This window comes from Syngnathus acus, chromosome 6, assembly GCF_901709675.1.
Source record: "Syngnathus acus chromosome 6, fSynAcu1.2, whole genome shotgun sequence".
Classification (NCBI taxonomy): domain Eukaryota; kingdom Metazoa; phylum Chordata; class Actinopteri; order Syngnathiformes; family Syngnathidae; genus Syngnathus; species Syngnathus acus.
Window position 1 is genome coordinate 4767561 of NC_051092.1, and position 21795 is coordinate 4789355.

General features: G+C 44.2%; 4 protein-coding genes across 4 annotated transcripts; all 4 read right to left on the reverse strand.

Annotated features, from left to right (window-relative positions):
• Positions 1 to 1057: 1057 nt before the first annotated feature.
• LOC119124822 (interferon-induced transmembrane protein 5-like) lies at positions 1058 to 3690 on the reverse strand. The gene is made up of 2 exons (XM_037255113.1): positions 3337 to 3690; positions 1058 to 2358 (listed from the first exon to the last, which is right to left on the reverse strand). The coding sequence occupies exons 1-2, from the start codon at positions 3553 to 3555 to the stop codon at positions 2125 to 2127; spliced, it is 453 nt and encodes a 150-aa protein (XP_037111008.1). The 5' UTR covers positions 3556 to 3690; the 3' UTR covers positions 1058 to 2124.
• Positions 3691 to 4463: 773 nt separating this feature from the next.
• Positions 4464 to 5525, reverse strand: LOC119124823 (interferon-induced transmembrane protein 3-like). The gene is made up of 2 exons (XM_037255115.1): positions 5216 to 5525; positions 4464 to 4704 (listed from the first exon to the last, which is right to left on the reverse strand). The coding sequence occupies exons 1-2, from the start codon at positions 5432 to 5434 to the stop codon at positions 4540 to 4542; spliced, it is 384 nt and encodes a 127-aa protein (XP_037111010.1). The 5' UTR covers positions 5435 to 5525; the 3' UTR covers positions 4464 to 4539.
• A 1613-nt stretch (positions 5526 to 7138) lies between these two features.
• cat (catalase) lies at positions 7139 to 11529 on the reverse strand. Its single transcript, XM_037254753.1, has 13 exons — positions 11358 to 11529; positions 10710 to 10881; positions 10467 to 10577; positions 10132 to 10262; positions 9909 to 10013; positions 9641 to 9766; positions 9321 to 9512; positions 9095 to 9247; positions 8817 to 8955; positions 8591 to 8721; positions 8407 to 8514; positions 8237 to 8320; positions 7139 to 8073 (listed from the first exon to the last, which is right to left on the reverse strand). Exons 1-13 carry the CDS (start codon positions 11421 to 11423, stop codon positions 8011 to 8013), a joined length of 1581 nt encoding a protein of 526 aa, XP_037110648.1. The 5' UTR covers positions 11424 to 11529; the 3' UTR covers positions 7139 to 8010.
• A 1032-nt stretch (positions 11530 to 12561) lies between these two features.
• On the reverse strand, positions 12562 to 21723 carry syt12 (synaptotagmin XII). The gene is made up of 8 exons (XM_037254060.1): positions 21395 to 21723; positions 18538 to 18598; positions 18260 to 18453; positions 17801 to 18199; positions 13917 to 14132; positions 13496 to 13616; positions 13004 to 13137; positions 12562 to 12914 (listed from the first exon to the last, which is right to left on the reverse strand). The coding sequence occupies exons 2-8, from the start codon at positions 18581 to 18583 to the stop codon at positions 12741 to 12743; spliced, it is 1284 nt and encodes a 427-aa protein (XP_037109955.1). The 5' UTR covers positions 18584 to 18598; positions 21395 to 21723; the 3' UTR covers positions 12562 to 12740.
• Positions 21724 to 21795: the final 72 nt, after the last annotated feature.

Sequence of the window (21795 nt, forward strand, 5' to 3'; positions counted from 1 at the left end):
AGAAAAAAAAAACAATCACAGAGTTTATCCCCAAACAAATATGGCAAAAAATGTTCACTTTGTGTGTTGACCTTCAGCTGTGTGGACATAAAATAAAGCAAAAGTTGTTTTCAATCAGTCTTTACATTTTTCTACTCACCATCCACTTATTATATTTTGATTCATGTTAGAGAATGTAAAAAAAAAAAATGCAAGTCGTGTATATTTTTGCCCCAAATGTTAGCGGACAACACCCAGAAGCAACATTTGAACACGCTGCCTTCTTCCAGCGGCAAGCCTGTAATTCTCCCCATGCCAGACATCTGCAACAATTTTCCCGCCGCCGCAAAAGGGCAAAATAGAAAGTTGCAGGCCCGAAGCTGTCATTTGCTCGTGTATAAATAAAGAGGGCAGCTCAAGAGAGGTGGTCTAATAGGACTTGAACGCTGGGAGGTCGGACCAGAAGGACGCCCAGGTCGTAACACGGTCCACCTTTGCAGAAACAGCCGGACATGCAACCCGACATAGAAATTAAATTACCTTGACAAGCAGTTTTGTAGGGAAAAAAACTATAGTAAAAAAATTGCAGATCATAAAACAGTATGGAGGGGAGAAAACAAATGACTAAATTGCCACGACACATCACATTTCAAGCAAATGGGTCACCGTGGCTGTCCGGAATATCGCGTGACGTCATTTTTGAGCAGCTGACACCTATGTATAGTGTATAGCTCCACATTTGGACGCAGCTGGGATGAAAGGGAAGCGAGAGCGGACTGGCCCGGGAATGAAAACGTTCCCGGATTCGTGTAAGTGGCAGTTGGAAAGCAAAGCAAAGCAGGGTGTAGGTACATGAGCAGAACCGCAAGAACTCAGCCTTTACATCCAGCCCAGTCCAATTGGAAAGGAAGGAAAGGCGCGGGACAAGAAGCAGCAGCAGTAAATTAAAAAACGTGTTGAAAATGATATATAATAAAAAACCTTTCAAAATTATATATATGTTAAAATGATGTAAAAATATAGATAATGTATAAATTATGTAAAACTTATGAAAATATTAATAAAAATACAGCATATAAAAAATTTTGTTCAGCATTGCACTGAATTTTGTGGATTTATTAAGAGTTAACAAGAAAAAGGACCAAATAAACAGATAATATAATGCATCCAGGGTATCCTCAAAAATTCGAAGCCAATTCTCACTCAACCGATCAAAATTTTTAAAAACAATCCAAGTTGAATGTATTTACTTTTTCTTTTGAAGACAGCTAATTGAATTAAATCAGCTATTAAATTAAATTTTTGAGAAATCTTTTGCATGTGTCAGACTTCATTTGTTGGTGATACCCGGAGATGCTATCTCAATGAATACATGACAATAATTTGAGCATGGTTGCGACTTCTGGATTTCCTTTTTCGACCTAAAATGATTCCTTACTTAAATCGGTTTTGTCTCTTTAAGATACAAACTCATGCTAGCAAAACTGTAATATATCTTTAAGGCTGAAAGAGATTGTTGCCCCGTCCTTAATTTATCACAATAACAAATCTTTGGCTTCCATCAACGGCAATTTGTTGTCACGACTAAAGATTTTTCAAAAGCAATAATTGGGTTCAGTTGTGGTAAGGAAATTCATAAACGACGGACGGGGCTGCATAAATACAATAAATATATATAACATGTTTCAAGAACGGCAGCTTCCAAATTTACGACACCAAGGAATGCGACAATAGCACAAACTTTGGGTTTCGGTCACGGATCCAAATTTGTCGGGAATTTTTTTTTTCAATGTTGCTATTCATGTTTCTTTGAGGGGTGAGCTTCTTTTGGTTTAAAAGAAAAATGTACTTTGTCGCCATCTTGAGGCATTGTTTACATATATTTTTTTGTGTGGACAATTACCCGTAGATTTTCGTAATTTGTGGCAGGACTTTGTCCCAATTCCCCACCAATCGGGGAGGTTCGCTGTAAATTGTAGTACTGCTGCATCGCTAGCCAAATAGAATCATGAAAAAGCTGCTGAGCTCAGCACAAAACTAGACCGGCAGCACGCTAGACTGCCTTCCGATCACACCGCAGCGTCACTTTCCCTTCAAATCAAAATCGCTAAAAACATTTTGCCTTGGTCGTTTTGTCCGGTCCGTCTACCAGCTGAAGAGTTTCAGGAAATTCTGCAGGCCGTCCTCTCCGAGGAAGTCGAAGGAGCCCTGAGAGGAGCCCTGAGAGGAGCCCAGGTGGACCAGCAGGAGCACCAGCAGGGCCACGGCCAGGAGAGGAATGAGAAGGTTCCAGCCGGCTGCCAGGATGTTGTACCACTTGGCTTTATCCGAGCACTCCTGGGCCAGTTGCAAGTTACCCTGCGTCTTCTGATCACGGGCCTAATTGGGTCAACAACAAAAAACAAACATTATTAATTTGTAGTTTGGGCAGAAGTGGAAAGTAATCCAATCCAAATCCAATTTTGGAGTATGGATTATATAAATATAACTATTTATAACTAACTGGCTATGTTAGCTATATCCTAGCATAATGCTATAACACAGATCTGGGGTTGGGCTTTGTTTTAAAACTATTGTTTTAGGTTTTGATTTGGTTAAGATTAAAGTTGGGGCTCATGAGATGCTTCTACAGATAAGCAGTCAGGTCTGGCTTCTGTTTTAGGGTCAGAGCTAAGATTAAGTTTGAGGCTAACAGTAGGACTTGGGGCTAGCGTCAGCGACATGAATTTCAGTTTTTGGTTTAGGACTAGTGTCCTGCTCCTACAGATGTAGTTCTGGGTTTAGGCTTTCTCGGACCAAATCCCTTCCAATCACTGAACTGCTGCTCTTTTCAAAGCTCTCAGGTTCAAGGCTGATACAGCTGTTTAATTTAGGAGTAACCCAAGCTTCGTCGTCGTCTTCTTCCTCCCTCTCTAATTTCTCTTGAGCACTCGCCCACCAAGAACATGGCAATTACGCCATTTTTAACCACCCGGATGAAGCCGCCCAACATCTTTAATTAGGGACTCCTGGCCAGTCCGCTGCTGGTGCATGAAAAACTTTTGTACACGCTGTAGTTTCTTCTTTTTGGCTCAATTTCTTGTGTTTAGAAGGCCTGATTTCTGCGACACAACAGCTATCACGATGATACTGCGATGACTCCCATCTGATCAAAGTGAGCTTCAATGACAAGATATATGGAACTGCAATCTTCTTGTTTGTTGAATTAAAAAGAAAAATCAACTCAATATTAGTTTATTTAATCCAAATGACTAAACATGAGGTCAATCAAAGATGGGGAACATGCAGTCCTTAAAATTCACTTTTCTTCACATGCCAGCATATTGACAGTAGTGAAGGTGTGGTGGTGGGGATTACCTTGATGGAATACAGGAGCGCCATGAATCCCAGGCAGCAGAAGTTCACATACATGGTGTTGCACAGAGACCAAAAGATGTAGTCCCGAGGCGGGTTCTCGTCCACGTTGCCCATGTTGACCGCGGTGGAGCCGGCTGGTTTCCGGGCAGACTTGCAGTTGGTGAGCGGGGTGCAGTCGGAGGGGTAATTGTACGAATGGTGGTACGAAAGGTTGTCCATGGTCGGCTCCGCTCAGGGCAACTGGGTCCTGGTTGATGTTTGGCTTTTGGGGAAGCGAGCGAGGAGATTCAGTGGAAAGGAGCCCCCCCGAGCAAGAGGTTTTATATGGACCAGTGAAAAGGGAGGCGACTGGGCATGGTTCTTTCATATACGCCAGCTCTGTCATTATGTGGTCACCCTGACAGAGCCTAAAAACAGCACAAGCAGAAAACTTCCAGGGAGAAGATGGATTTTTTTTTTCTTTTTTTTTACAGGTTTAATGAGCAGGTGGGGGTCAGATGGGAGGAATGATTCAAAACAATCAGAAAATGTCTTGACTGTCATTCAACGAAATACCTCAACAGAACTCAATAATTCAGGTAACATATGACCAATTGCCCTCTCGTTTTTCAAAATATTGTAGATGTCAAACTTACGATACGAAACAGATGTAATTAGAGTTTAGCAACACCACCCCCTGCTGGCCAGTTAGTCAACTTCATATAACGTGGCATTTGCACACACCGTGGTCACTTTAGCGAGTTAGTATTTTTAAAATAGCAAGTAAATATTAATGTTTAGTACGATGCGCCAGTTCTGGCTTTTTTTTTTATGACTGCTATGTTTGATTTGTTATACTTACTGAAGTGTACGTTCGACATCTATAGTTAACACAAGCTCGTCGAAGAGCAGACAAAGATAGCTTAAGGTTAAATGTCTAAAAAAAAAGAACTAGCATTGACGTGATAATATTCAACATTTACGAAACACATCTAACACCACCTTTCTTTCCCCACCAAAAAAGGTATGGCCCAACCCCTGTAGCAACAGAACTGTGCCATGAACCAAGGAACAAGATGCTTTAACAGGAAGTTAATAAATAAATAAACATTTAAGAATACAAAATGAAATTAAAAAATGAGCACGTGTTTGTGGCTTATGCACGTTTCAAATGATACAAACATGTTTATTGGACATTTTGAGGTGAGGTGACAACCTTGAAATTTACACGCGGCGGCGTTTTGCATTAGAAACCAAGAAAGCATATACAAGGACTATAACGAAGATAGAAAGGCCGAAAAAGCACAAGGCAAGGAGGTTGAATCTTTTTGCAGTATAGGCGTGCCTTTGGGCTCCCTCCATGTCTCCCACCAATTTCCGGTCTCTGGCCTGAAATCACAAACAAAAATATTCAATATCACATTTTAAAAAAAAAAAAAAGGTATTATATAATTTAAATGACTAGCAATTAAAAATAATAAATCCATTACAAGACTTAGGTGGTCGGCGGTTAGTAGCACATTACTATTAAAACTGTTCATAATGTTACACCGGTTATTATTATTATTAAATATACTTAGCAGGAAGAAAACCTCTGCTTATTTGCGATGAACACGTAGGCCTACTACACAACTGTATTCTAATCTCGGACACGTCAGTGGTACCTGGCTCGTAAAGTATATTTTGTGGTGGTACTTATAAATATTTGCGACACACTGTCCTTGAATATAATTATAAAACATATAATATAAATAATATAATACAAATATGTATATATATTTTTAAGAACCCAGATATTCTAGTCCAGATATGTATTCCAAACATTACATATTTCTAAAGCAAATGACTCTCAACGTAAACACAAGAAAAAGAGAAAAATAAAAAACAGTGACAATCTCACCTTGATGGAGAAGATGAGCGCCACTAGTCCCAAGCAGAAAGGATTCCCCATGTAGACAAAAGAGAAGAGCGACAAGATGATGTAGTCGCGCGGTGGCTCCGTGCTCTCATCCGCCGTATCGACCAGGACTACGGTAGAACCGGCGGGCTGGTCGGGGGCCCCATCGGAAGTCGCGGGCTGCGTGGAGACCGCCGCGGCTGGGCTAGCTGCCGGCTTCATGTCGTCTCTAAGTTCAAGTCAAAAGCACGTTTCCTACATTTCCTTTTTAAGTGAACTTTTTGTAGGAGAGAGGAAATGGAGTAGCGGGGAAGGAACATTGTGAACACAATGCATTGTGAAACTGGTTCTCCTTTCGAAACAAATTTCCCAATAGGAAACATTGTGAATTACTTTGATGAACTGTCAAGGTTACCTTTGAAGTAACGTTTTGCGTAAAATACACGCTCACATTTCAGTTTTTATGCAATCTCACTTTCAAAACCCAAATATTGGCAGTACTTTGTTCGGGTTCTGAAAGGCCATGTAAGCACACATATTTTGTTTTATGATAAGAAGGCCAGTGCATTGATATCTAATTGAGTTAATTAGTGTTAGTAATTAAATCCCTAGGTACTGTTCTCTGATTGGAATCCAATGCGGATTAAAGATTGCATCTAATTGGTCAATATCAGCACACGATTTCATATGCAATTATTGCACGAATTTTTGCATTCTGCAGATGCAGTTATCACATTGACAATATTTTTTCATTATATGGATCTTGAGTGGCCTCAGTTCAAAGTATGCCTCCTCTGTATGAGTAGAAAATAAAGTTACTGCAAATGTATTTGGCTAGTTCAACTGCTAATGCACCTCTAGGTCCAGTGACTTCAACAAAGCGGTGAAACATAGACGAATACGTGCCATCCCATTCCAGCATTCAAGTTTCCGCAGCAAACAATTTTCTTTGTCACTTACACTTGGAGTTGAGGCTTGAGCGCACCTGATCCACAAATTGTTCTGGCTTTCTCTTCCAGGTTGTCCGCCCATACTAGTGATGTGCATTCCAGTTCTTTTAAGTGATTCTAAGGAATCAGTTCACTCAAAAGATTCGTTCAAACGAATTGTTCAACGAATCGTTCACTCACGAGCCAACGCTAGCCCATGCTGGTGTTCTGTTTTTGGTGGTCCTTTTTATTATTGTCGTGGAGATACGTTCGACATCAACGACAAATACAAATTGATTGAAACTAACTGAATAGTGTTTTGATGTGCAACGTTAACATTTAATAATGGGATAATCAAAATATAATAACAAAAAGTGCCACTAAAATAAAATTAGCAGAGGATGGTTTCGATCCATCGACCTCTGGGTTATGGGCCCAGCACGCTTCCGCTGCGCCACTCTGCTGACGTTGCTGCCAAAGACATCAATAGACATACTTATACATCAAAACTAACCAGTAGATGAAACTTCGGGACGGGACTCGATAAACAGAATTGCTTCAATCCGCTTCCCTTTTCGACAAGTAAACATAATGTGAAATAATACATCCCCGCATTAAACGGCAATTCACTGCGGTCCTTCCTGTATCCCCTACAATAAACGGCAATTTACTGCAGTCCTTCCTGTTTTCCATTTGACTGCTTTACATTTATGACCTGGAAGCATTCTTCTTGCAAATATGGTCCGTAATGATGACTGATACTCGGGCCAAGTCCAGGGGCGGAGCTACGTGGTGGCTATTACGGCCACCCATCAGTGAGTAGTCTTGTCGCACGTTGACAAATAGAAACATGCGGAGGTGGCTACGAACGGTCCTCTCCGGATCAAGTGCTGAATAAACTCTTGTCTGTTCGACAGACCGTTTTGTCACAATAACGTATAAGTCTGACAACATTAGGGTTTTAAAGGGGGGGAAAAATGAATAATAAAAAAATAAGTTGCTGCTAAGCGTTTTATTAACCAAAGCAATGTTATATCACAACCTAGGAGTTTTAATTAGGCGACTTTACGAATACACACAAAATGACCCAATTTTTTTAAAGGCGAAGTCAACTCCATATTATGTTCTGTGCAACCCCACGACTGGAAAATCAGTGTTCTGATGAACATTTTGTTTGTGGAATATGAATGAAACAGTCTAACAATCCAAGCGGCCATTTCGCCACTTGCCGTCAACTGGAAATGACATTCACAGTTGCCAGGGCTAAAGTCCCAACCAGTCACAGCTCAGCTTCAGAAAATTGCTGTTTTAATCATAATGCTGTGCTTAGACTAATGGGGGGCACGTAAAGATTTGGGGTTGACTTCCTCTTTAACCTGTCTAACACTTGGAAATGTAATTGCGACACGGACACACGCACAAGGCACTGTGCTGTAATTGTGAACGCATTGATCAATGAAGCATTTTCCAGCAAAGGAGCAGCAGTTAAGTCGGGTGTGAAATCAAAAGAAAACATCAGAAAAATTGTTACTTTTCCTACGAGGATATTTCTTCACAGCATTTTCTCACACAGGTTGCTTCCTGTAAAACGGCGGTGCTTATTGCAGATATGGCGTTATGCGTTCACTAACGTTAGCACCGTTGGCACAAATCAACAACAATCATTCCTGTTCATTGAGGCACAGATCCAACATAATGAAAATGGGAAGATTTTCTTCCAAATCTGAAAACTGGCAGATTACTGTCATTATTTTTGAGATGACGTCTTCAAAGTCTTGCTAGCATATGGTTGGTTTGCAATTTGTTGTTTCTTGCGGCTTTTACTATGACTGCAGGACGGAAACGCGCTTCCGGTGGACGTGCGTGCGTTCAAATCTTGGATGCAGCGGCGACGGCTGACACTTCGGGACGGCTGTACACATGAATAGCGTTCTAGCAGAAAAAGAGCCAGAAAAGCCACGTCAAGTCATTGATTAAGTCATGGCAGACCATTGATAAACAAAGAATATTTTGAGATGTTTACAAGATCAAATGATATTCCGGATTGACAAAGTGGAAAAGCAGAATCCGAGTGTTTTTTTTTTTTTTTTTTTACCTTCTGGGCTTCCGCGTTGTACTTGTTGAGAAAGTTCTGAACCCCGTTTGCATAATCTGGATGGACGGCTTTCAAGTTCTCCACCTGATGAACACGGCGCACAATTTCAGAGGGGTCTACAAAGTCGACCCAAAAAACCCCCCACAAACTCTATGTGGAATTCTGTTTACCATGCGCTTTTGGATGAAGAGCTGCGCCCCCTTCAGGGAGCTCGCCATGTTCTGACAAAGCCTCTGACGCTCCTCTTCGTTCAGCACCTGAGTGAAGAAGGCGCGAACCTGCAAGAAAAAGCTCATTTCTTTTTTTTGTCCTCCTACAGTATTTTTCACCAGCCAGCTCCAACAAAATGGTTACCTGGGTGACGTTGTCTTCATCGTGGCTGTTGTAGCGCGCCACGTCGGGGGACACCTTGAAAGACGTCTCCGTAAAATGAGGCTGAGTATCCGGTGTGCTGAAGCTGTTGGGGTGGTAGTTTGGAGCGGCAGCTGGAGGACAAGCAGAACACGTAGCATGAGCCGCGCCGCATTTGCAGATGTAAGGGATTTACTAAAAGCTCTCTCGGCTGGTCCGTCGTCCCGACCGTGGTTGTCGGTGAAGCACATGGGGCCGTCACGCTGGTAGTTGGCCACTCGGGCCCTGTAGGGGCAGTTCACAGGGATGTGCAGGTAGTTGGCCCCCAGCCGGTGCCGATGAGTATCCGGGTAGGCGAAGAGGCGACCCTGAGGCGGAGCAAAACGGAGACTTTTGATACATGCGTGTCGGCCGCCATGTTGGATATGGATAAGTGATATTTCTCGTCCGTGTGCTGTTTGAAGATTTCTTGTTTCATTATTAATTGTCCCAAAAGGTTTTTCGTACCTGCAGCATCTTGTCGGGGCTGGCCTCGATGCCCGGCGGCATGTTGCTGGGGTCGAAAGCTATCTGCTCCACCTCGGCAAAGTAGTTGAGCGGGTTCCTGTTCAGGACCATTTTGCCCACCGGGATCAGCGGGTATTCCCGATGCGGCCACACCTGAGAGCCAGACGGGAGTGATTGTAAATTTGCCTTTTTAAAGCCGACGGATGAGTTTGAAGGGCATTTGTACCTTGGTGAGGTCGAAGGGGTTGAAGCGGAAGTTCTCGGCCTGCTCGAAGGTCATGACCTGGATGTAGAAAGTCCAAGAGGGGAAGTTGCCATTGGCGATGTTGTTGAAGAGCTCTCCGATGGCGTAGTCTGGGTTGGAGGCGACTAGGCGGTCTGCCTCCTCTATGGACATGTTCTTGATGCCCTGGTCCGTCTGGAAAGACATCATATGAGCATCATCAGCGGCGCGCTTCGCGAGGTTGACGCTTCAAGTGGACATGTTATGGGACGTTGGACTTTTGAACAAAGACTCGGGTCTCTTAGATGAAGACCAGGCGTGACCTTGTAGTGGAACTTGCAGTACACGGGCTCTCCAACAGCGTTGACCAGCTTGAAGGTGTGCGAGCCGTAGCCATTCATGTGGCGGAAGCCGTCCGGCAAACCCCGATCGCTGAACAGGAAGGACACCTGCATAGAAAAAAAAACAAAAAGAAAAAAAGATTACAAATAGAATGCAGGCAGCTGTGATATTAACGGGTAAAGGGAAGAATAATTGCATTATTGTGATGCGCGTTGGAATCATTTTTTGCATCTCGCACACACGGCTGACCTGGTGCAGACACTCGGGCCTCAGGCTGAAGAAGTCCCACACCATATCTGGGTCCTTCATGTGCGTCTGAGGGTTGCGCTTCTGCGTGTGGATGAAGGACGGGAACTGCAAAACATCAGCGGTCAACACCAGTCTTCCATTGCTGAAGAAAAATTGCTGGTGTCCAAAATGCTCCTGTGGTGTGTTACAACAAAGCACTGTTACCTTGGTGTGGAAGACTCACCAGCATGGCGTCCCTGATGAAAAAAACGGGCGTGTTGTTGCCTGTCAGGTCCCAGTTGCCCTCATCTGTGTAAAACTTGACGGCAAAGCCTCGAGGGTCTCGCACGGTGTCTGCTGAGCCGGACTCTCCCGCTGGAACACAGCAGAATTCAATATTCAAAGTTTGTCTGGAAAAGGAATGAGTGTTCTACTCCTATCCTTTAGGTGGTAGTAATGCACATTACACAGCATTACACTGCCTTCAAAAATCACAAATAATTTGGGCTGTCCTGCTAATTCTAACCAACAAACTAGAAAAACAAAAGCGCTTGCTGTACTCGACTGTTCTCAACTCACCCACAGTGGAGAAGCGGACAGCGATGGGTGTCACTTTGCCGACATGCTCAAAGACTTTGGCCTTGCAGTAGCGGCTAATGTCGTGAGTCACCTCAAAGTAGCCAAACGCTCCTGTGCGCACAAAATCTTCCTTTATTTACATTCAAGTGGTGAAAATGATTATGAGCATACTTCTACGGTTCCTCCACACACGGGAGAAGCAACAGTGGTTTTAAATGGAGATGATGCTGACGAATACCTCACCTGCCCCTTTGGCGTGCACCACACGCTCGGGGATACGCTCACGGTCGAAGTGGGCCATCTCGTCGGTGAAGACCACATCCTGGACCAGGAGGGGGCCCCTCGGTCCGGCTGTCTGCAGGTTCAGCTTGTCTCCGATGGGAATGCCGCTGCCTGTGGTCAGCGGCTCTGCTTTCTGAGGCACACGACACGAAATGTCGCTTTGCCACTGATTTTTGCTCAAATCCACCAAATAATGTGAAATGATTGTGCCCCATCTTTAGTTTAAGTTTGATTCATTTTGGTATTAGCTTTAGATTTTTTTTATGTATTGAGATTTTGTCGAGTGCAAGATAAGTGGACGTTCTCCAATAACAATCGGCTGTTTGCTCTGTTTATATAATGACCAAGGCTGAAGTCCGGTCTTAATGAATTCCTCTAGTCTGCGTTACTGTTCAACTACTAGCATGAGAGCAAAGCTATTTTTTGTTTGGTTTTCATTCCTGAATAACAGCAAATAGCTAGCGGGCATACATGCAAATTAAGACAAACGCTAAGCAACATGGTATTCAATGATAACAAATAGTGCACGTACGAGCGCTGTATTTTGTTTATTGATAACATTCTGCTAGTTAGCCCCCACATGACCTCTTACTTCGCCCTCGTACGAACCTGGGAGCTTCGAGCCTGCTGCCATAGCTTCATTTGATCACTTGCTTTGTCTCTGCTGTCAGCCATGTCGACAGGTGGTCGCCGAGTTTCTTCTTGATTCAAACAACTAACGCGCTTTTTAACTTCTCGGTGTCCTCCCAGTCTGGCAATCTACTTCTATTATGTTTCCGGACTTTGCCCAATTTAGCCCCGCCTCCTCCGGTTTCCTCTCTTCTGATTGGCTGACGCGCAAGATGTTGACCTACTTTTGGGACCATAAGAAAAACAAATATGACATAAGGTAATCTTGAGTCAATTCAATAATTTATCTGGCCTCGATTAAACTATGCTCCCAAGCTGTTTTACCAGATAGCTCGCTAGCTCAGTTGTTTTTGTGTAGATGTATAACTCGATGGATAAACTGAATGGCTAACCAGCAGGTTTACCAGATACAGAGGTTTCTAAAAAAATATTTTGATTTTATTTTTCTGTGCTAATTTTTTTGAGTTAACCGAATAAAAACAATTGTCCTGTCAGGGGAGTGAATCATTTGTCAAGTTACCATCACTGTCAAGTTAAAAAGTAGGTCAATGTCAAAACTGCTTCAGTTGAATTGCTTTTATTTCAAAGAGCATTTACACAAGCTGGCGCTCCGGGCATTAGAGCTTCATGCATTGTCATGGAGGAGGCGAACAGAATTGCTAGATGGAAATGGAAAATATTGCTATTATTTGGCACATACAGAAATATAATTTAATGTCACGTGGTCGCGGTGCGAAATATTTCTGGAGTTATTTCAAATGTGAGAATGCAGTCAAAAGTGGACTATGCATGTGACCGGTTAGGAAAATGACTAAAATGTTCAGAAAATGTCAACAAGAAAACTAAAATGTAAATTTACGTTTGTCACAATTGACAGGGAGAAACACCATTTACACTCTTTATAATGCCAGCGGGTCTACTACTGTAAGAATAAAAAAACAGCGCAACATGACGACAACGCGCTGATCATACTCTACCGGACGTTTGATTCGGCTATATCTGCAAATAGATCACCTGGGAATTTAAAAGAGTATCTGGATTGTGTTTCTTCAAAGCAACATCAAACACAGCACCAATCTGCTAGACTGGAAAGGAGACTTTATGTGACATGGATTCATGATTGTGTATATGTTGGATGCATGGCACATTTTTGTAGGGGTTCACTGTACTTAGAATTTCTTCATTTTTCTTAAGTATTGTGACATGATAGTGGTGTTGTTTAGAAGTGCATTCAGTCCCCACTAAAGACCAAGGTCCCGATTGCATGGCCTGCCACTGAAATACTGAGATCTGTTTCTCATATTTTGCAGCTAACCAAGATCACCAAAAATTAGCTCTTGCGTGTGATGTCAGCGTTTGACTTCAGACCCTGCGCAGCGGGTGCCACATGGACACGGGCTTCCTCAGCGTGGCCAGCATTTGGTTCCAGTGAGTGATCCCCATGCCACCGGCCTCTGGACCGATGATTACATGACCCAGGTTCTCGCCCCGCCCGTCGTCGGATGCCTCAGCGACGGTGACCCGCAGCGAGAGCTCCTGCATGGAAGTTAAAAAAAAAAAAAAAGGGAGGGGGGGTGTTATGCAAGCATGACAAAGCACTTGTTATCAGTTGGCAAGTCTCGGACCTGCAGGACGAGGGAGGGCACGGAGAAGATCATGGCCTCGTTGAAAATGGGGTTGGTGTCGTCCCTCTTAGTGGAAGTCTTCTTCTTGCTTATCTTGCGTCCGTCTTGCAGGAGGTAAACTTTGACGAACGGGTCTGCAACGAGGGACGGTCGGCGTTACAATTCTAAATGAGCCGCACGTGGGCGCATGCAATCGAATTAGCTTCAAATGCTAATGACATTGTTCTAATCCCTAATTTTCAAACACATTTCATTTGATGAAGACATCTAATTACAGTTAATAACAACGAAAGGCTAATTAACACTGAAAAAGCACCGAGGCAGAAGCTTGTACGGAATTCATTAAACGGCGAGGAGAAAAGTCTTGAATGCCAAGAGACAAACATTAGTGCTAATGCTACTGCTAGTGTGAATACTGACAAACTGTCACACTTGATGAAAAAAATAACGCTTGTTAATATAGAAAAAGAAGAAATTGCAAGTGCGTACGACCTGCAGTGTTCTTGCCGTTGGTCCACAACAAGTTCTTACACTTGGCCACCACCACCGTGAGGCGCTCCGCCGTGGGCAAGTAGCTGAGAGATAGCAGAATCTCCCCGACCGCATCTGCTGCCTAAAACGAGTCCAGTCACACACGACATGCGAGTTTGGAAGCAGTTCCTGCCAAAACCGAAACACTCAAAACATGTTGAAACACATTTATCGAATCTTATGGTTGGTATTTCATGAATTGGTTGTCATGTGCGGTAATTTATTGGCGGTGATACATAAACCCGGCGAGTCAACCCTCGTCTCATTCCAGTGACTATTACGATATATTATTTTAAAACACCTACAAACACACAGTATATTTATATATTTAGTTTAATGGTTAAAACACAAGCGCAGTGATGATCATCCTAATAAGACTCACTTTGTTGACATCCTGGAGGTAGAGCCAAGCGTTGAAGGGTCTGACGGTGAGGTCCAGATCTGACAGCTTGAGTTCGGCCACGCCGGCGCTGATGTTCCTCTCATCGCTGTCGATTCCAAAAGCAGCGAATCGGAGGCTGCACTCGTCCAGGGCGCACACGTCGATCGCCACAGAGAACCTCTCGTCGAAGATGACGGTGAACGCGTTTGTCTGCACCTGTCGGGGGAAAAGATGGAATGTGCTTGATTGACCGTGGCGGGTTTTTGCCTGGTGGTGGCGCCGGGAAGACATGCGGTCAAGTTTATGGGTGAGGCACTGGCAGAAGGGTTAGGATCAGGAATATCACATTTGTCATTAGATTACCAGGCTGACATCATTTTACCTTCACTTGTAGATAAAGTCCATGCGCCGGTCCCTTTGAACAAACATCTCTGTAATTCGATTATAAAAGTCTCCTTTTTGTTTCAGCTTGGAAAGTCTCTCGGTTTCCATCGCGATGGTCACCAGCGAGCAATGTCTTCCTGGATCCGTGCCATTGCGTAGGAATGGTTTGAGTCGTTTTAAACTAGAAACTGACTCTTCATCGGATGCTCTCGTAACCGGCAAAGTGAGGACGAACTGGAGTAGCTTTGTCGCCTCCGGTACAGTCTGGATCAAATCATTTTTGGCCAAAAAAAAGAGAAGCTGTTCTGGAGTTTGACATTCGTCCCTTACTGTTTCTGATGTAGACAATCCGATCAGATCGGCTTTTAGTCTCGCAATGTCAAAGAACCGTTCGTATTTTGACAGGCTCCGCAGTTTGGCATCAAAAGAGCACATCTGTATCGTATCGCAAAATTTTGAACAATCGACTAAACCGAGAAACGCAAGCTCACCAAAACGATCCAATATGTTTCTAATTTGGACGCTGACGTTATCTAGAATATGATCATACATCAATTTCCTTTCATCTCGGACAGATTGCTTGCTTGCTTTCCTTTCACCGTCCGTCAGGCCTAGCGTGGTGCATTTTTGCTCAAATTGCTCATAGAAAATGTCAAACTTTGATTTCCTGCGTTCGACTCGTTCCATCGTGTCGCGGATTCGTTCGCAACAATGTTCAGACTCCATCGTGTTGTTTTGAAGCCCTTGAAAAAGTTCATCTGTTTCCTTGGCAATGTACTCATAAGTATTGATTAAAAAACACGTGGAGGCTTTTGACAGCCACTCGTCGTATCCGGTCGCCAGCAATAGAGTATCATTGTCCCAGCTGTCAGGATCTTCACTCATGATGCGGAACACATCGCGAAGATCATCTTGATGCCTGCTTATTGTCTTAAACAATGTGGAATTGGAACTCCATCGGATGGGCGCCGCTCCCGGCAAACGTCGTCTCACCACATCATCCAGCAAGCCGCTGCGCTTTGTGGACTTACCAAAAAAATTCCCAAGTCCTTCCACGGTTTTTAAAAACCTTTTACACGTGGGCAAGCCTTTTGCTGAATGCACTAAAAGGAGTTCAGGCTTGTGTGCATCCAAGTGCATAGCTTCGGGTACTTTTTCATGCAGTTTCTCCTGGACCCAGTGCAACATCGATGACGTCACAGCAGGTACTTCATACGTCTGAGCGACAAGTTTCCAAACGCAATCATAGTTCTCCAACACTCCCATGACGTAGTCTGCAACATCAGGAGCTCGTCTGTCATCGCAGCCCAAAAACGCCTCCTTCACTTCACACCCAGCTTCACTTGTAACCACATAGCGCAAAAGGACAGATATTTGCGCTTCGTCTGCGTCGTTTGTTGTCTCGTTGACCTCCACGGCAACGACGTTTGCTGCGTTAATCTCCTTTTTAATATCACTTCTAATGACATCGGCGACTGCTTCGATTAAATTCTTCTGCATTGTGTCTGACAAGCCAGAAAACACAGTGGGCGTCTCCAAATGTCTTGCTAAATTCTCATCGTTCTCAGCAAATGCATGTAAAAGTTCCATATAGTTTGCACCAAACGGTAGCCCTTGTTTAGCGAGGAAGCAGGTTGCATTAATCAGGTGCTTTAAAATCTCTCGATTTTCTTTAACTTTGGCATTGTGGACGCTAACATCGAGTCTGCGCTGCTCGTCCGCAGCGACATCTATCGTCGATGTTCCGAAGTATTTCAAGGCGATCTGGCTATGGATGTGGGAAGCGGACCTTTCGTGTGTGCTGAGACTTCTGGGCAAATTTTTCATGTCAAAATATCCATTTTCTGTCCACACGTTGTCACGACCGGAGAAGAGTAAGCAGGGGAAACAGAAGAGGCGACATCGTGCAGGGCAGCCGCAAAGCCAGTCCTTGCGCGTGTACCACTCACTTCGAAACGAGCGACATGTTTTCGGAGGCACATCTCGAATCTCCGGCATTGGTCTTCCTCGCTCAATTAAATCCAGTTGGGACTGGTAGTCCAGTTGGGAAAAGTTTTTAAGCGTGTATATAATATCTTCTTGCATGTTTAGCTTAGCCGCCTGCGGCTAGCTTTCTTCTTTGTTTCTTAATTGCGGCAGTTTAGATGTAGCTTGGGCGTAATACTGCCATCTACAGGTCACCGATAATATAGCATTGTATTCGATTTCATCTATTCATTCCAAATAACAAAGTACGAGGTCATTCCAGTTTGTTTACCCCCCCAATCGTCCTCAAATATACAAACAAATGTGGTCATTTGACACATTTGCCTTCAGAAAATAATTTACAGAATTGTGTTACCCAAGTTTTTGTGAAAGGGCTCTTTGTTTACTTGTGGAATACATAAATCACCCCATAAAGATCAGTGAGCCACCATCAGGTCAAACCTTTAAATTAGAATTAATTTATCTTGAAGTTTTCATACAAATCTTCTCAAATTTACTTCTCAACATCAATGCCCACACCAAGTCTTTCCAACTGTCGCCATACACTCGCTTCCCCTCTAAATAAGATATAATACACTAAATAAAATGTATCAACTCTGCACCTGCTGCTGTGGGAATGTTTGGTCACACACAGTGACAGAGATTTTAACAGCTAAAACAGCTTGGGGTCAAATTGACCCCAGAGGACCACCAATGCGTTATTTTATCTTGAAACACAAACAAAAAACATCACGACTGTGGTTATTTGCCTAGCAACTGATTTACCACTGTGTAAAGGCATTGGTAAGAAATAAAAATGAGTGATGCAGGTTACTAGGCACCAAGTAACACACATGGGAGGGGATGAGGATGTAATTATAGCATTTTATCTCACACCGGAGTAAAAAGCCAATGTTTGTGCCGACGTGGACCAAGAAGAGGGCCTTGAATGGAAGACCACCTGAGGGCTCTTATGGATTTTATTGATGAGGGGCAGCATGGTGACATCGGGAACGCTGGACAAATGTGCCGGCGCAGAGCTCAGCCTTGGACTTTTGCCTCCTATTTATTTCTCCCTAATTGTGCACAACAGGGCTGTTTGTGTGTATACAGCAGATTGTAGTCGCATGTGCACGGGCGGAGGAAGCTTTGCGAGCCAAAATGACAGCTAACCGATGAGTGTAAAAATGAGCAGAGCGGATGGGAAACAGGCGGGCGGGGAAAACAATACAGAAAGGAGATGCGGCAGACGCATTATGATTAGAATTAAAAATAAAATGAGGGCGGGGCTGAGAAATTATCTGATGTCAGCATTTTCTGTCGTTGCCAAGATGTGGCTGCTCGAGTGCTCAAAATCAGTGAGGATGGTCGTTTTCCTTTATAAATAACCACATATCAGACATGGCGCCCCTAGTGGTGCTCGAGAGTAGTGCATGCATTACACTCAAGTTGCTATTAATTAATTGAGTTCTTCAGAGTGACCCGATTTACGCTAAAGTGGAGGTAATGTAACACGAGTGCGGGAACCATCTTACCCTGGTGACTCCCACGTTGAGCTCTTCCGGACCCAGGGAGATCCTGATGAAGCACCCTGGGAAGTCTCCCTCCTCTCTCTCCAGCAGGTCCTTGCCCTGATGTGCGATGATGCGCAGCGTCCCCTGGCCGCTGTGGCGCGATGGCTCGAACTCCAGGGTCACCTCCAGCTGACCCACCGTGAAGTCGTGGCCAAAGTTGTTGGCGATGGACGAGATGGAGCTGAGCGAGTCGGTGGAGACGGAGCGGTTGAGTTGGGCCGTGCCGCTCAGGTCCAGGTCGCGGCCCATCAGCTCTAGCTGGCCCAGATCCCTCAGGCCGTCTGGGATGTCGCCCGGGGCCAGGCTAGGCTTGCGGCTAGACGCCGTTGACGTCCGCCGGTGGTTGTTAGCTGCCACCCGCTTCACAGAACACACACTTTGGAATCGGACCCGAGTGACCGTGACCGGGGATTGGCCTACCTTTTGTCGGACCTCCGCGAAGGAGGTTCCATATTTCTCCTGCAGGTATCTGTAGTCAAAATTAGGAAAGGGCGACGGCGCAGGGAAGGTACCGGACTTCCACAGCTTCCAGATGTTCAGCCCGGCCACCGCCAGCAGCACCACAAAGCCTACCAGGTAGATGCCCACCTCCCAGCCCGGCGGGTTACGCACCACTGAGAAGACGGGATAGAGCAAGTTGGAGACGCTTAGAAAGATGCGTGAAAATAAAAATTCATTTCATCCTATTGTCCACTCACCACTCAGATGGTAGCCTGAGACGTCCCCACTCGGAGGAGAGGACATGGTGCAGCAGCCGGCCTGGAAAGTGCAAAAAGCGGAAACGGCCCAGTCAAGTATCTTCATGGATGGAGAAGAGAGAAAATATCTGCGTGTGCAGCAGACGCAAGAGGCCGGCTTAGCGCTAACATCATTACGACAAATAAATGAGGTCGTTATCCCAAATGTCATTTGGGTTTCTTTCTTCTATAAATAATCATCTTGAGTTTTGCAGGGCGACTAGCTCCACTTGCTATTCAGATGTATACGGGAATGTTTACGTGCGGTCATAAAGAACACGAGTGAGGGGAAAAAAATATTTTAGCATTTATTGTGCCCATTGTAAGATTGCAATCGCACAATAACGACGAGAGAAATACGCACAACGATTACGCGCCGACATCCCGCCACGTGCAAATCATGCAACGGGATATCGTTGGACAAAACATGAGCGAGATTGAGAATTGATCAAGAGGAGATGAATGCACTCGCAGGCTGCTTTTAAAGAGACAGAGAAGAACAAGGCAACACAACACCAAGTCAATAGCGGGCGTCCATTGTCGATCGACTGACTCATTCCTCCCCCAAGAAGCTTCTCATCCTTCTCCCTGCTCGCTGGAATCTGGAGCATTACACTAATGATACCATTGGATGGGGGGGGGGGGGTAACCCTTGGGGTGGGGGGCACCAGTCAAGTCAGCTGAAGCCGTGCAGCCAAATTAAAGTGGCTGACGCAGTGCAGAGCACTGACGGCTGCTGATGTGCCGTTTGGACCTGAGCTTTGTTATATCTTAGCTTGGCTGTAGTTGTGATGGATCAGTGTGTGTGTGTGTGTGTGTGTTAGGAAGGAAGGATGATTCATGGAGATTTGGCAAAAAACAAACGAGGCAGCGTGGGCGCTCCGGCTGTGTCTCAGCGGAGCCACTGAGCTGAAATAGAACAAGCAGACAGGCTTGTTGTGCTTGCTTGTGTGCGGCTTCTTGTCTCTTTTAGGATTTGATTTTATTCACTCACAAAAGTGACATTGTAGAGTTTCTTTTTTTTTTTTTTAGGCCCTTCTTGGCAGGTTTGAGAATCTATTGCATGATGACAAGCTTTTTATGGAAGACTCAGAGTCAAATGTAATTAATTATCTTGTACTTTATCATGCTGAGAAAGCTGTTGCTATTTTGGTAACTTGCCCTTCGGCCTGAGAAGGAAGAAAAAAACAAACATCTTGTCACTGTATCGGCTTACGCTAAGTGACATGAGCACAATAGCGCTTTGGGAATTTGTGAAATTTCAATTTTCCGGCGCAGCAATAAGACTGAGTGGAAAATGAAAGACTGAGTGTGTGCGTGCACGTGTGTTTGTGTGAGGAGGTAGGCCTTGTGAATATTCCAACAAAAAGCTGATCAATCAAATCCTTCTCCAGTTTGGCTCAGACGACTCATAATCTAATTAACGGCCTTGCCACAGAACTGAAAGCCATAAAACAGAGCCATACGTCTTCTGGTGCGATTGCAGACGTTGAAAATGTCTGCGAATAACTTTTGACAAGATTTTTTTAGGAGTGCATCAACATTTTTATGAGACTCGTTTGAAATTTTACTCCTGATTAATAGAAAATGAAGGTACCTAAAATACTTCCCTGAGGAACTACCGACGTACAATGCCGAGATTATTTTCTGCAACATGATACTTGCGTGAAGACCACTCTGAGACCGGACGCCGCTCTCTTAATTAAATAACCCCTCGGCCAATTCTGCAACATGGTGCTATGTGTGTCTGAGAGGGAATCCCCTGATGAAGTTGGAGATAGTGCGAAAAAAAAAAAGAGCTTCAGCTAAGTAAAGAGGCGGGGCATACACAAACCTCATGACACACAGGTTCACCTTTAGCATTATTAGCATCATTAGCATGGGCAGTCAAGAAGAGTCACTGATGTGAAAGTGCTTTGTGTTTTGAGATACAAGCTAACAGGTGGACAAATTTGTTTTGACTTGCGGCAAACAACCACAAAATGGTTCCGGTCAACGCAACTCAAGTTAGTTGACAACCAGTGGCATTTTATGAAGGACCAAAACTGCTAAAATTGAAAATAAATAAAAGTCAAAATAAAAACGAATATCAAAAATAGAATTGAAAAATAAATGCAAAAGTATTTAATTTATATAAAATAAATAAAAATAGAAGTAAAAATGAAAATTAAATTTAGAAATAAATAGCTAAATAAATGTGGAAATAAGTAAAAAAATTATATGACAAGAATATCAGTTTGTATATTTTTAAATCAATTCTCCACTTATATATATGTATTATATTTGTTTATTATTCGAGCAGTTTTGGCCTTCCATAGCAGTTTGGCAGATAGTAAACACTTCTTTAAAAAGGATCTGTTTATTGGGCAGTGTGTCGAAAGCGTGCAAGATCATCAGATAACTGCAAGTGATGCTCAGCAGTGAATGAGTTAATAAATGTTTTCTGAAGGTGACATTTCCTCTAGGAAGAAAACCGACAAGTCTCCCGCAGGTTTTGTGTTCTAACTTGTGTGATTCCACTGTCGGCGTCTATTCCAAAGTCCCGTCCCATCACCAAACTAGTTAGCAAGGACATCTTGGGGCCCCAAATCCCAGACTTTGCGACGCCATACAAATGCAGAGCTAGAAATGTGCTTTGGAGCATTTAGCGGCACATGGAAGCGGCATCAATTGTTCTAAGTGCAACCTGCTGGAGTCCACCAGATTAATATGTGGACACAGCGTGTGTGTGTGTGTGTGTGCAGCAAAATCACGCCAGCCCTCCTCCTCCACGCTTTTTTTTTTTTGAGAAGCAAAGCATAGAAGGATGCTTTCTTACCGGGACTTTCCTGTTTGCTGCAGCGGCAGGCAGGAGGAGGAAGAAGAGGAGGATGGACGAAGCAACTCCACCGCTCTTCCTTCTCTTCAGGCGCCGCTCTCCATCCAGTGCCGCCGAATGCTGGAGGGCGAAGAAGACGACGACGAAGAGGGAGGAGGAAGAAATGGGTTACTTCGGAGACGCTTGCTCGGAAGGAGGAGAGAGATGAAGAGGAGCAGCTTGCTTGTGCCGCAGCTCGCTGGAGTCTGTAAAGAAAGATGCTGCTGGAGGCATTTCTGTGTGCGCCTTACACACACACACACGGACACACACACGCTCCCTGCAGAACAACTTCTCACCTCCGCCTCCTCTTCACAAGCAGCAGGCGGGCATGCACATGCAAAGGAGAATTTAAAGCAACA

Excerpts from the sequence above, each read along its gene's own strand:
- syt12 (XM_037254060.1), bottom strand. The coding sequence starts at position 18,583 with ATGTCCTCTCCTCCGAGTGGGGACGTCTCAGGCTACCATCTGAGTG. Across the intron at positions 18,454-18,537 it reads CTCAGGCTACCATCTGAGTG|TGGTGCGTAACCCGCCGGGC; the intron begins GTGAGTGGACAA and ends CCGTCTTCTCAG. Across the intron at positions 18,200-18,259 it reads TCGCGGAGGTCCGACAAAAG|CGGGTGGCAGCTAACAACCA; the intron begins GTAGGCCAATCC and ends TGTTCTGTGAAG.
- cat (XM_037254753.1), bottom strand. The coding sequence starts at position 11,423 with ATGGCTGACAGCAGAGACAAAGCAAGTGATCAAATGAAGCTATGGCAG. Across the intron at positions 8,956-9,094 it reads GCCCCGACAAGATGCTGCAG|GGTCGCCTCTTCGCCTACCC; the intron begins GTACGAAAAACC and ends GCTCCGCCTCAG. Across the intron at positions 8,074-8,236 it reads ACAACGCGGAAGCCCAGAAG|AACGCTATTCATGTGTACAG; the intron begins GTAAAAAAAAAA and ends TTTTTCTGCTAG.
- LOC119124822 (XM_037255113.1), bottom strand. The coding sequence starts at position 3,555 with ATGGACAACCTTTCGTACCACCATTCGTACAATTACCCCTCCGACTGC. Across the intron at positions 2,359-3,336 it reads CGCTCCTGTATTCCATCAAG|GCCCGTGATCAGAAGACGCA; the intron begins GTAATCCCCACC and ends TGACCCAATTAG.
- LOC119124823 (XM_037255115.1), bottom strand. The coding sequence starts at position 5,434 with ATGAAGCCGGCAGCTAGCCCAGCCGCGGCGGTCTCCACGCAGCCCGCG. Across the intron at positions 4,705-5,215 it reads CGCTCATCTTCTCCATCAAG|GCCAGAGACCGGAAATTGGT; the intron begins GTGAGATTGTCA and ends TTGTGATTTCAG.